The 14,550-nt window shown below is 36.4% G+C and overlaps 1 protein-coding gene across 1 annotated transcript; it reads right to left on the bottom strand.

The window, feature by feature from the left end:
- Positions 1-12,039: 12,039 nt before the first annotated feature.
- On the bottom strand, positions 12,040-12,938 carry LOC131035989 (WRKY transcription factor 71-like). The gene is made up of 3 exons (XM_057967778.2): positions 12,571-12,938; positions 12,327-12,461; positions 12,040-12,229 (listed from the first exon to the last, which is right to left on the bottom strand). The coding sequence occupies exons 1-3, from the start codon at positions 12,936-12,938 to the stop codon at positions 12,040-12,042; spliced, it is 693 nt and encodes a 230-aa protein (XP_057823761.2).
- Positions 12,939-14,550: the final 1,612 nt, after the last annotated feature.

The raw sequence follows: 14,550 nt of genomic DNA, 5'->3' as shown, positions 1-14,550 counted from the left end.
CTAAAGTAATTAGGTGTTACATATGGTTCACTTGGTTGAGCAATTCCACCTTCAACGTTAAAGTTTTCCACATTTTCACCTTCGATGTCAAAATTTTCCACATGTTGAGCATTTTCATTATCACTTTCAACATTTTCAAAATTTTCAATATTTTCACTTTCAAAATCTACATTTTCATTTTCAATAACTTGTGGCACATTTTAAAATTCAATTTCCTCTTCAATTGAAGTAACATTAACAATATTTAACATACCTTGTCTTCTCCTCCTATGACATTCTCTATCTCTTTCTCTATACACTTCAATTTGGTCATTTGAAAGTTTTCTTTTGTGTTTAGACTTCTAACGACTACTACTCCCCATTTCCCTCCACACATGTGCCTTCTTGATTGACAATGTAAGTTTTCACTTTAAGAATCTCCCAAAAGCACAAATTTATCTCTAGCTGTCTGAAAACCCGTGATCCTCGACAGAAAATAGAATATGTAGACTGTGGGTTGTTGGAATCTATAGAATGGCCCACAAACCCTTTTTTCTCAATTTTTTGTACAAAAATTAGATATCCAATTTTATCCGATATCCGATTTTAGTACGAAATTCCCGTTGCCACCATTTATTTGTAATTTGCCACATTGTAGAGATCCGATATTCGATTAAATCAGATATCGAATTTTAGTAGTCATAGAGAGAGAGAGAGAGAGAGAGAGAGGAGGAAAGGGAGAGAGAGAGAGAGAGGAGGAGGAGAGGGAGAGACAGAGAGGAGCGGGAGAGAGAGAGAGAGAGAGAGAGAGAGAGAGAGAGAGAGAGAGAGAGAGGGAAAGAGGGAGAAAGAGAGAGAGAGAGACAATATGACCCCTAACGACACAATTGGGTGTCTTAAGGGGTCCTATGGTGTTGTTAGGGGTGACACCATATGATCCCTTAAGACAACAAAGCATGTCGTTAGGGGTCATATGGTGTTCCAAGAACCCTTATTACCTCTTAGGACACCATATGACCCATAATGACACCATATTGAGTTGCTTTGGGTCATATTGTGTCCTAAGGGGTCATATTGTGTCCTAAGGGGTCCTATGGTGTCCCAAGACACCATATGACACCTTGGGACACCATAGGACCCCTTAAGACACCAAAGCATGTCATTAGGGGTCATATGATGTCCCATAAACCCTTATGACCTCTTATGACACCATATGGCCCTAATGACACCATATTGGGTTGCTTTGGGTCATATTGTGTCCTAAGGGGTCATATTGTGTTGTAAAGGGTCCTATGGTGTCCAAAGATACCATATGACTCTTATGAACACCATATGACCCCTAACGACACCATAGGACCCCTTAAGACACCGAATCATGTCTTTAGGGGTCATATTGTGTCTTAAGGGGTCCTATGGTGTCCCAAGCCACCATAGGACCCCTAACAACACCATAGGACCCCTAACGACACCATAGGACCCTATCCTCTCTCTCTCTCCACCTCTCTCTCCACCTCTCTCTCTCTCTCTCCCTCTCCTCCTCCTCTCTGTCTCTCTCTCTTGCTCTCGCTCTCCTCCTCTCTCCCTCTCCTCCTCTCTAACTCTCTCTCTGTCTCTCTCTCCCCCTCTCCTCCTCTCTCCCTCTCCTCCTCTATCTCTCTCGCTCTCCTCCTCTCTCCCTCTCCTCCTCTCAAACTCTCTCTCTCTCTCCCTCTCCTCCTCTTTCCCTCTCCTCCTCCTCTCTCTCTCTCTCTCTCCTCTCTCCCTATCCTCCTCTCTCTCTCTCCTCTCTCCCTATCCTCCTCTCTCTCTCTCTTTCTCTCTCTCTCTCCCTCTCCCTATCCACCTCTCTCTCTCTCTCTTTGTGTGTGTGTGTGTGTCTCTATGTCTCTGTCTCTCTCTCTCTCTTTGTCTCTCTCTCCCTCTCCTCCTCTCTCCCTCTCCTCCTCTCTCTCTCTCTCCCTCTCCTCCTCTCTCCCTCTCCTCCTCTCTCTCTCTCTCCCTCTCCTCCTCTCTCTCTTTCTCTCTCTCTCCCTCTCCTCCTCTCTCTCTCCCTCTCTCTCCCTCCCTCCCTCTCTCTCTCTCTCTCCACCTCTCTCTCTCTTTCTCTCTCTCTCTCCCTCTCCTCCTCTCTCTCTCTCCTCCTCTCTCTCTCTCTCCCTCTCTCTCTCTCTCTCTCTCCCTCTCTCCCTCTCCTCCTCTCTCCCTCTCCTCCTCTCTCTCTCTCTCTATCTCTTTCTCCCTCTCTCCCTCTCCTCTCTCTCTAAAAAATATGACTAATAAAATCCGATATCCAATTTAATTGGATATCGAATTTCTGCCATGTGGTAGTTTACCAAATAAATGGCGGCAATGGGAAATTTTTTGGGGACCGCAAATTTTTGTATTAAAATCAGATATCGGATAAAATCCGATATCCAATTTTTGTAGACAAATTTTAAAATTTCCAATTTAGGCTTGGGAATGCTTTGTTATTTGGCTTGGAAGTGACAAGCCTAGAAAGTCAACTGAAAAAATGTGTTTTTCACTATTCCTTGATTTTCCAGACTTAACACTGGTGGCTGACGACTTTTTTTGTAACCAAAATTGATAAAATGAAAAGGGTTTTTTAAAGACATTCCCAAATTACCAAAAATATAAGGCTTGTCTTATTTTGACTTTAATAAATAATTATTATTTATTTTCTAATTGATTTTTGACAATAGTCCTGATTGATATGCTGATTGAAAAACACTCATAACTTTCAAATGGTATAACATTTTTTGAAACCCAAACATGCCTCACATCCTATGCTTCATCTACTATAGGGTAAAATTTAAAAAAATTAAATTTCATAAAGTTTTGACCAAGTTAAGGTGGTCAGATGTAGGAGCTTCTGAATTTCTGAAAAGATGTAGTAAAAAATTCATAAATAATTATTTAATTTATAAAAAAAATTTAAAAAAATGTGTCACATCCGGACATGAGTCTAGTACTTATATTATAAATATTATAAGAAAATATTAAGATTTCATTGTAATTAGGGTGGTCAGACATATATCTACTTCTTATTTTTTTCCTGAAATTTTAGTACCGCTGCATTGAAATTTGAAATTTTCATCAAATAGGATTTTTTTTTTCCAAAAAACAACTAGTAGCTTAGAATCTACATTCAATTTTCTATATATTCTCTTCTTACATATTTTAAAAATAATGTTCACAACTTATTCAAATTTCATGTCAAGTTGCATAACTTTGATTTTCTGAAATTTCATTGCCACTTAATGGCCTGTTTTGGCACACCATGATCCTGCACATACCCGATAAGTATGAAGAACTTGGACACTAGCATGGTGCACTGTCGTTGGTATGGATGAAACACAGAAGCCAAACAGAAGTGATAGGTTTGATAATACTACTACATGAGTGATACAATAACAAACTAAATAACCAATACAAAATACAAAGTACTAAAATAAAGTGAGAAAAGATTAGGGAAGCTTACAACAGGTCCATGATTGAAGCCTCCTATAAGATGATTGCCTTCTGATGACTATAAACCTACACAAAAGTAAGAAGGAAAATGTTGGGGGTTGCGTTTTGGAGTTTACCTTAGTTAGACCCTCATTTCAATGTTTCCATCTCCATGGAGAACCTAGTAGATTCAACGAGAAAAGGGAGATAAAGAAGGATAGAAGAAAATAATAAAAGATGAATGGAATATACATTCAAGGAAAACAACATGGGAGAGAAAGCAAAAGAGATAACTCCCCTATGAAACTCCAAAGAAGATACTTTAAAAGAGTTGTGCATTTTCCAAGCTTTCAACAATGGTGGGCCTCTAAATATTGCTCAAGAAGATCACCAAGAGCTTTAGCTTGCCAAAAAATTACCAAGATTCCTCCAAAATGCCTTCAAATAGGAGAGATAAAGGCTCTCGAAGGAAAACTGACATCAGTGGGCGCATGTAGGGACATTAAAATCCCTTCCATGTGTAGGCGTAACACTAAAAAAACCACCTATGAATAGTCGACAAAGTTGGTAAGATTCCAATCTAGAGCTGACAAAGCGATCTAGGCAGGAAAAAAGACAAAAGTGATGGTACATGACTTTCAATGATGTGGAGGAAGGTACCATTTGTTGCATTGAATTGTACAAGATGTGATTTTTCCCCACTTTAGCGATTATGTATTTGTTGACAAATGTGAAGCTAAAGTAGAGGAAGATTAAAAAAAGAGTCACGACAGGGAGGCAAAATTTGGTTGATCAAGCGAGGTTGCCTTAGTTAGATGAGGCTGAAGTTTGAAATAGAATTCACTAACCGATACATTGAAAACATGCAAGTTGTAGACTAACATGTCTAATGATAAGACAAAGGATAGATTAAGGTAGATGATAGATAAGATAATGTAACATAAATTAACCTCTCTTGGTGGAAAACCCCTTATTGCGAAAAGATACAAGATAAGCAGACATTGTGATATGAGATGAGATATGAGATGTGCCAATATGGATAGAAAAGTGTATGGATAACCATATGATAGGGCAAGATTTTGCTGACATGGGTAGTGATACGCTAGATAGACATGTGATTGGGTTATCAAACATATATTGGATAAGTAGTAGATTGGCCCCACAAAGACGAACAAAAGAGATAGATCAAATAGTTTGGCCCCCATCTTGGAAAAACATGATAAACAAAAAGATCAAGTGGTTTGGCCCCCACCAAGGAAAAACATGATAAAGAAAAAGATCAAGTAATTTAGCCCCCACCAAGGAAAAACATGATAAAGAGAAATATTAGGTGGTTTGGGCCCCACTAAGGCAAAATATGAAAAAGTGATCAACAAGAAACATAAATGCAAGAGGCTAAATAACAAATGCAGATATGATTCCCCCTCCTTAGAATGATATGCATGAAAGGCATGTCATTGTAAGGAGAAGAGTAGGAGCAACAAGTCTCCTATCAAGCGTAGTAGGCTGAAGGACCCCAAGAAAACTCTGATGCAAGAACAACTACAAATAATGGGGAGCAGACAAGGTTGTGTTGGACACCACCTACATATGCAGTATATCAATAGGCAAAGACAACATAGGTACATCCAGAAAGGAGGTAATGAGGGGTGCTCCAAAGGAGCAATGACAACCTACATCCATTTAGGGAGAGGTTCATCAAGAGGCCTCCAAGCGGTGGGAAGTAAAACCAAAGATGATGCAGAAATAGGAGAAGCTAAAAAATAGGATTCCATGTGACATAACTAGGTGTTGAAGATGCACTAGCATATTGTAGAGAATCATCGTGCCCTTGGTCCATGGCCCCATCAATAGAGCTTACACTCACACACACGCTAATTATGACAAAGATGAGGCCCACCAACTGAAGCCTAAAATGACTCAGGAGTATCATGCTCCATGGGCAGGGCCTCTGAAATCATGTCAAGGACAGGAGAAGACCTGATGGATGTGATTGGTATAACATTCATGGCAATGGCCACCCTACTCTATTTTTCCTGAGGAATGACCAGATGAACAGAGGGTGCCAACATGGAATGTAAAGAATAAGTCAATGAAGATGAATGAGAGCGAGGAGAATTCCCCCTCCTAGGATAACGAGAAGGTCGAGGGATATCGGCCAAGATCAAGAGCTCAAAGGGAGGGCGGCTCACAGACTTGGATGTTGCGGGCACCTTTCCCTTGTCCGCATTAGGGGTGAATATGGGAATAGAAGAGGCCGTTGGAGGCTACATAGTCTGAGATGGATAAGGAGGTCTAATCAAGGGAGTAGGTTTGACCTTAGCCCCTGATGATGACAGAGTAAAAGAGACCACCCACTCTACCACTAGAATGGATGGAGAAAAAGTTGATGCAAGAAGTGGCAAAAAATAACTAGCTTGCACCGACTTAGGGGCCAACTCCCCTGTCTTATACTAATAATAAGAACAATAAATCATATCACCATGAGGAAGCATTTCCCCACTAGAGTAGGCTAGAAATGATCCTACAAAAAAATCTCCTCGAGCTATGAGGGGTTGATATCTAGTGTCCTGGATGACATGGACCAAACCCTCATAGGAGAACATCAAACATTTATGCAAAACTAAGGGGGTCATGTCAATTGCTATCAGCTAGGGAATTACCAACTTAACACGAAAAAGGTTCAACTTAGGAATGATAACAAAGATTGACAAAATAGCCTTGGGTCAGATGAGGCCTATCATGTTAATGCTGCCCAAAGGATAGATAGAGAAACCATCATGCATCCTTAGGGTTTCTCGACATTCATCATATGCAAGCCTATGCCAACCATTCATTAATAGAGTCTCCTCTTTGATGACATCAACTCTGCATGATGGTTCAACCATCACACCTGTGACATTTTTACTATTTAATTTAGCAAGGATGTATGAAGGAGAAGGCTTTCCACAATATAGGGCATCCAAAGGGGTGAATCATAATGATGTGTCAAGACCCTTCCCTTTCTGGCTAGGAGGCAAAAAAATAAGAGTGATACTCACCATGTTCACAAACAGACCATCATCTGAAGGAGGATCTGATGCAGAAATAAAATTTGTTGCATGCTGGGGAAATAGATCGGTGTAGATCTGCAAATCCCAGTTGGTCTTATCAACAAACTTGTTTGACTTATGCTTCCACTAATTAACCTTAATTGCACCACTATCAATGTGGTCTTGGACAATAGTTTGAAGATGATAACACCACTCAATGTCATGACCAGGCACACAATGGTAATGACAAAATTTTGATCCATCGTACCAATGGGGATAGGGTCTATTATCAAATACTGGTCTAACATTAGAAAGGGTAATCAGATTATCTTTTAGCAATCACTGCATTATACTTAAGTATGAGTCATTCAATTTGGTGAGGACTCTATTCTATTGTGATCCCTATGTAGCAACCATTAGAGGAATAGCCACAACATTAGATACAACTTTGTTCTTTCTAGACCCTTTCGTGGACATACCTATGAAATACCCATCGCAAGGGTTCAAAATAGAATCTTCAAACTACATCATGGTGTGTTGGTAGTCCATCAATGCAGACCACATATTGGAAAAGTTTTGATAATGATTAAGAGATAGTTTCTCCCTCAATGTTGGTTGCAAGTTGCCAATGAACATCCTCTACAAATCTCTATCTGATAGGGAAAATGGGATCTTGGTAGAGATTGACTAATATCTTGAAATAAAGTCCATGACCTTTTCATTCGGTTTTTTCTTACACTAAACAAGGTCAACGATAGTGACCATGTGGCCAATATTAGCCTAAAATGTTTAAGGAATGGATCCATAACCTAATTGAAGGTACGATGAGAATGATCTAGAAAGGATCTATACCACTCTAACATGGTTTCCTTAAGGGACCGTGAGAGTATTTTAAGCAATACAAAGTCTAGGCTATGATAATCATTGCACATGGTGATAAAAGAGTCTATATGCACAATAAGGTCCCCCTCACTGTTGAACCTAACAAACTTCAATGATTCAGCCACAGAAGGAAGGATGGTGTTCCAGATGGCAATGTCAAGGGGAATCTTCCTATAAAATGTAGGCATTAACGATTGACCAAAAGAAAAGGCTATATTTATAAGTTGTAACTGTAACTGGTTATCTAGAGGAGCTGCATCTAACAAGGGTACATGGTTTTTTACAATCATGGACAATGGCCTTAGTATCTCTAAACCTTTCTTATCTGAAATGAGCATGCCTCTTAGAATGTTAACCATATTCTCAACCTGATGGAGGATATTCTCTTGATTAAGGAACCCTTCAAAATCTCTCAGGTTCTCCTCTAGAGACTGAATCTAGTTAAAGTCAATAGTGACAATGGAGTCATGGTCAATGATAAGAGGAGAAGGTGGTAGAGAGTTCGTCAAGGATTTATTTAAGAGCTAGCAACTGACAAACGTCCCATAAAGGGTATCTAGAGATGATGAGATGGGAAATTCTCATTTGAGTTAGATAGAGGATCTCTGAACATCACACTAGGTAGAGGAGGACTGTAATAATCAGGGGGTAAACTCCATCTAGATTTCCTCCTGACTACAGCTCCTATGGAGGCATGGGTCGTAAAGCTCATAGACAAGCCTCACGACACTGAGACCACACTATAGGGACACGAAGGATTTGGTCTACTAATAGAGCTTGCTAAATGGAAAGATAAAGAAAAATAGACGCAAATCCAAACTATGCTCCCCTTTTTTTTCCTTTTAGAAAAAATAAATTATATTTTATATTTTAAATGTATGCAATAAAGTAAAAGGCAAATACACGATACAAAAAGAAAATTGGTTTCACGTCGGGCTCCCCAAAATGTAGATGAAATTTATTACCTCAAGGATGATGGATCATAGAGAACAAATTGACCCTCTAGTACCTCTTCTATATTGATGCTAAGGGTGAGCTAGGGGATAAACATCAAAATCTAAGATAATAGACTACAAATGAGACTCCCGAACGAATCTATTGAGTCTCTATCCTCGGGACAAGAGCGTGAAATTGGGACACTAGCATGATGTGTTATCGTCCTGTATGGATGAAACATGTAAATTGTATGAAAGTGACAAGTATGATAAAGCTACTACACGATTGAAACAATAAAAAACTAAATCAATAGTACAGAATACAAAGTACTAAAATAAAGTGAAAAAAGATGAGGGAAGCTTACAACTAGTCCACGATTAAAGCCTCCCACAAGATGATTGCCATCCTATGACTATAAACCTACACACAAGCAAGAAGAAAAATGTTGGGGGTTGTGTTTCAGAGTCTGTCTTAGTCAGACCCCGTTTCAATTCCACCTCCACGGACAACCTAGTAGATTCAACGAGAACAGGGAGATAAAGAAGGATAGAAGAAAATAATAAAAGATGAATGAAATATAAATTCAAGGAAAACAATATGATAGAGAAAAAAAGAGATAACTCACTTATGAAACTCCAAAAAGGATACTTTGAAAGTGATGTGCTTTCTCCAAGCTTGTAACAATCATGGACTTGTGAACACTACTCAAGAAGATTGCCAAGAGCTTTAGCCTGCCAGAAAATGATCAAGAATCCTCCAAAATCCCTTAAAATGGGAGAGATATAGGCTCTAGAGAGAAAAGCAACGTCAGTGGATGCATGCAAGGGTGTTACAATCCCTTCTAGGTGCAGGTGTAATGCTCAAACAACAACTTGCGAGCTGTCAGATTCATGGGATGCTAGCACATTGCATAGACATCTTTGCGCCACGCTAGTGTCCTAAGGATGACAAGTTGATAGAGTTGATAATACTCTAGTCTGGATTTGATGATGCAATCTAGGTGGGAAAAAAGACAAAGGTGGTGGTACATGACCTCTAATGACATGGAGGAAGGTGCCATATGTTGTGCTAAATTTTAAAAGGTGTGATTTTTTTATATTACAGGAAAACATAACAATTGCATAAGATTGGACATGAAAATGGGTGAGAGGCCTCTCATTTATAGAATTTTTCAAGAGGGAAATCAAGGGTCTAAATGGGTCAAGGTTAATAGAGAGCGAGGAAAAATTAAGGATTATGGCTTTGGATCAAAAATTATAGTCATGTGACACTTGTCCCATGAATTATAAGGGCTAGGTTTGGGATTTTGATTAGGGTTCATCATTATGACATATTCCAATGTAAATGGTTGAGATTTGGAGATAGAGTATGAAATGTATTGATGAGATACAAAATCAATATAACTTTTGTAGCTAGCTTCAATGAATCTTGATAGGGATTTAGTTAGTCATGTGACTTTCGATAATTAATTAAATAAAAATAAAATTACTAAATTAATTATAAGATAAGGGTGATGTGAGTGAATAAATTAGTTAAATAAATAAACAATCTTTATTTAAATAATTTTGGTACATGGGAGAAATAAATTAAATAGAAAATTTTATTTAATTAATCTATAAATATAATGTCACAAGGTGATACAAGATGGTGTTAAGAGAATGAAATGATAAGGTAATTGAGTGATAGTCAATTTTTAATGTCTACACTTAAATTATATTAACATTAATTTTCCTAAAAACATAGCAAATTAATATATATTTCTCTCCTTTATCATTTTTTCAATATTTTCAAATCAACTTAAAGGCTTGACTATCACCAAGAACATAACAAGCAAAAAATAGTGCCATTTAACACAATATTACACTCACACACACGCACACATCAAGTGACCATTTTCTTTATGTATGAAAGAATACATAATAATGGATGAATTCATAAGATAGATAGGCCACCAAAAACCAAACTACAAATGTGATCATATCTTTTCCTAAACCCTAAAAAGTTCAAATATAATTTACCTTACATCTCTTATCAATATCAACTCTACATAGAATGTTTGACAAATAAAGCCAACATCAATCCAATTTCCAAGAAATTTATAATCCATCTCAATCATTTCAACATAATTCACTCCAAAAATTACTTAATATTTCAAGGTTAAGACTTTGGCCCTAACTATTCGTCTTTTAGGAAAACAAATCTGATTCTAACAGTTTTTAATTGCGTTTCCTAAATTAGGTTGTTCCGACCGTTTTGTCTGCATCGCTGATCTTTGATTGTTATATTTAGAAGGGTCCCATGTTCCGCATGTGCGTTCCTTTTAAAACTGCTTCTTATCTCTGCTACACAGAAAAAGAGTCTTCATTACAAAAATTGCAGAACCAAGTTATTTAATTCGAAGTTTGGAGTTTTCTGCGGCTCGGGCAAGATCACAGCATTGTCAATACCTCATCAACGCCGAAATTTGAACATTTGACTCTTCTTCCAAGTCTTGACGTAGAAAGCATCAGATTTCTAGTGTGATAAGGATTTGGGTGGAGAGCTTGTCATCTGTTAATATTCCTCCATTATAATTAATAGTAATTTTGATTTTTAATATTTATATTTTATCTGACTAAAATTATACAATGACTATTAAAATATATCTATGAAAAACTGTTAAAAAAATTTGTGGTCCACGACGAATCTATCTAGGAACGATGATAGCAAATTGTCATTTATTAGAATAAATAGTGCATGACCGAGAGAACAGAAAAATTTTCATATCGTTTTTCAGGTTGAACTTCGTTTTTTAGTGATTTAATAAAGCACCGACTGCATATATTAAGCCTGAGATTCGAACTGCACCTTCCACTGTTTGCGGACAACTGATGGGATTTAAGAGCTATTTAATTTTTGTCGCATTTATTTTAAATGAAGTTTAAAATTGCAACTCACCAACCCTATAATCTATTCATAATTCAGCTCGAATGTTGAAATGTTTTTTCTTATAAAAATTTTGCACCTCTCAGAGTTGAAGGTGAAGCTTACACAAGTGAGAATTAACACAGGTGAGTTCAAAGCGCCAATTGAAGAAGCCATTCTAGCAGAGTATATGATTTTATAGATGTCGAGGATAGCACTGGTGCGTTACTTATGGGTGAAATACATGTGCTGATTGCTGATTTCTGTATTGGCAAGATAACAAATATTATTTCCCTCCCATTTCTGTCATCCATAACAATGGTTGTTTGGGATGAAAAAAGGAAAATTTATAGTTAAATACAGTTATCTATACATCCATTTTAATAATGGAATGACTAGTCTTTTATAAAACAATTGCACATTTAGTGGTGCATTCCCACAAGCATGAATGGACAGATATCGAAAGGGGGGAATGGGAAAGGCCTCTCGTCAATGACAATAATATTTCTCAAAAATATGACTGAATGTTTTCACCCATTCTGAATTTGGAGAACTTACATATAGCAGATAACAATGTCTCGTTTTAACCATCACATTGTGCGATAAAGTACAGTCATACATTGTTTCTTAGATTCAAATTAACCGTAAAACTATTTGAATCTGGCCTTAGGCTTGTGTTTCTTACCCAAACTGTCAGGAATTTTTATTTGATACAACTCTAATATCAAATATGTGAACTCTCGCTTCACAGTCTACAAGGTAGCCATTCAGGCAAATTTACACTTTTCACCTTCATAATTCCGTTAAAAACTACAACTCACCCATTCCTTAAGCTATTCCACAGAATACAAATTAATCAGTTGTTATTCGTTGTATCACACATGGGTATGTAAACTCGTCTCTCAACATGAACATAGTACACAGGATTAGGGCACGGATGGTGGTGAATTCCTTCGTAAGTTATAACCAGAGTTTCATCGTCAAAAGGCTTTCGCTCCACCCTTTTCTTCACACTGCATTTCTTGTCTGAGCATTTATAATAACACCTGAAAATCCATACTCGTCTTTAGTATTATTTCTCTATCAACCCTCCCAGGGTATAACTCCCTACGTTACAAAGATATAAATTATAAAAGAATCTACCTTGGCATACTGCAATTGTCCATCGATTTCTCTCCATACTTTCGCCATTTGTATCCGTCGTCCAAAATTTCTTCACTTTTCACTTGAATTATAACTTTCTGCGTCTGGCTTGATTTCTCGTCAACATTTTTCATGCTGCAAATAGACATTGGCTATCAATAAATACAGTAGAATCAATTTCTAATATTAACTACAATAGAGTTATTTAACATAATCTTAATCATAAAGCGCCTATAGTTCTTACCGTTTGCTCTGGAACTCATATATCCCGTCTTCATCACCACTTCTTAGTCTCTTAAAGTTACTAGAACTATGTGACTCTGATCCCGATTCGTGGTGGTCAAAAAACTCACAGCCTTCATATCCTACAGATTTCTCTGCAGGGAAAGAAGAGATCTCAATATTATCAGGAGAAGAAAGGGATTGCGAGGAATATGATGTTTGACAAGGATAGGAAAGCGGTGATTGAGTAAAATCTAAAACTGGAAACTGGGCGTTGTTGTCTGGGAAACAGAAAGCTCTTCTAGCTAAATTGTCAAAGACTTCTAATTCCACAGAAGAAATTTCCCCATCGTCTAACATGAATCCGTCAGAAAATCCAGTGGCTGCCATGGCACTCTGACTCTCCAAATAATGCTCAATCAAAATATATACTGTAACTGAATTTGTCTGAGAATGTATGAAAGTGTGAACTGAGTTGAGGCATTTTATGGGGGAATATAATGATTGTATGGTTGTGCAGGGGAATACTGAATAATAAAAGCACGCGTGATGATCTTCAATAATTGAAGTCAATCAGACGAGTGAATGGTTTGCACTGTTCATACCATGATTAAAAACGAAAGTTCACGTGTCAATGTTAGAGTTTAGGTCAGTCCATATAGCACATTTACATTGACTTTGGTTTTAAAATATATTTTTCCCTTCTTCTATGTAGCTATTATTCATAAACAGTATATATTTATAATGGTGAGATACTTATATTTGACATTTAATATTATTTTATTTTATTTTAAACATATATATTGTGATATATATAATGTATTTGTGTATATAATTATATTTATATTTTTCTAGTTATTTATTTTTTTATATATGTAAATTAGAATATATTTAGTATTCATTTTAGTCTTAAATATTTATATATTTATATATTCAATTTATTCACACATTTAACATACTAAATTATCCACCTACTTTGAGGTAACAATTGGCCACCTAGAATTGGTTAGGGAACTTCCTCCACTTATTTTAATAAAAAATAATTGGCCACCAGAATCTAATTAAATTTCTTCATCCTATGATATTTCTCAATTGTAAGTGTGCCCCACAGCTATGTACATATTCCCTTCCTTTTCAAAATCTATAATTCAAATTTAGTTTAATTTCCTCTTTTATCTTCCCCTCTTAAATTAACTAAACACATGTTTGATGTAATTTGATTCTATGCACTTTTAATTAGAGGCATTTGATGCATTCATCCTAAAACATTAGAGTGTGCACGTTCCCTCTTGTCTCATATTATTGAAAGATCATTTAATAGAAGTAAATTTCAATTGTATGGTTTAAAAGGAGTAAATACTCTACATATATTATGAGAGCGACCCTTCCTATTACATTTGAATTTTTGTATACATTTATAACAATTTCTAAGACAATTTGTATCCTTGCAATAGAACAACCTTATGAAATTATTCTTAGAGAGATACACTAAAGAAGCAAACTTTAAAAAAGTTATTGTGCATATGAATATCTAAAACTAGTCCATGATCACAAACTTGTCCTTAGACAATAAACAAATATAACATAAGTGAATAGATAAGAAAAATGTCATTATGCACTAATTCATGGTCACAAAATTATCCTCTAACAATATACTAATTCAATATATTCATCTAACAAAAAAAACATTATTTTCTAAACATATTGTAATTCAGCAAGAAAAATCTTTATTATTGACACCCTCTTCGATGGTATAATTATCCTATCCTCCTAAATATTTACTTTCCTAATATAAATGTAGCAAATGTTTTTATTATCAATCACCAATTATTAATCAATTTAAATTAAGTATATTTATATTAAAAAGTCCATTACAAATTTTAAATACATATTCTTTAAACCAATAAAAATTTCTATTAAACAAATAACTATATCATGCATTATGGCAAGTTGACTGCAAACATATGGAGTAGGGCCATTCACTAACTTTGTAATAGGAAAT

The sequence above is a fragment of the Cryptomeria japonica genome, chromosome 3, assembly GCF_030272615.1.
Source record: "Cryptomeria japonica chromosome 3, Sugi_1.0, whole genome shotgun sequence".
Taxonomy (NCBI): domain Eukaryota; kingdom Viridiplantae; phylum Streptophyta; class Pinopsida; order Cupressales; family Cupressaceae; genus Cryptomeria; species Cryptomeria japonica.
The sequence above is the reverse complement of the archived record's forward strand: the minus strand, read 5'-3'. Positions and strand labels throughout refer to the sequence as shown.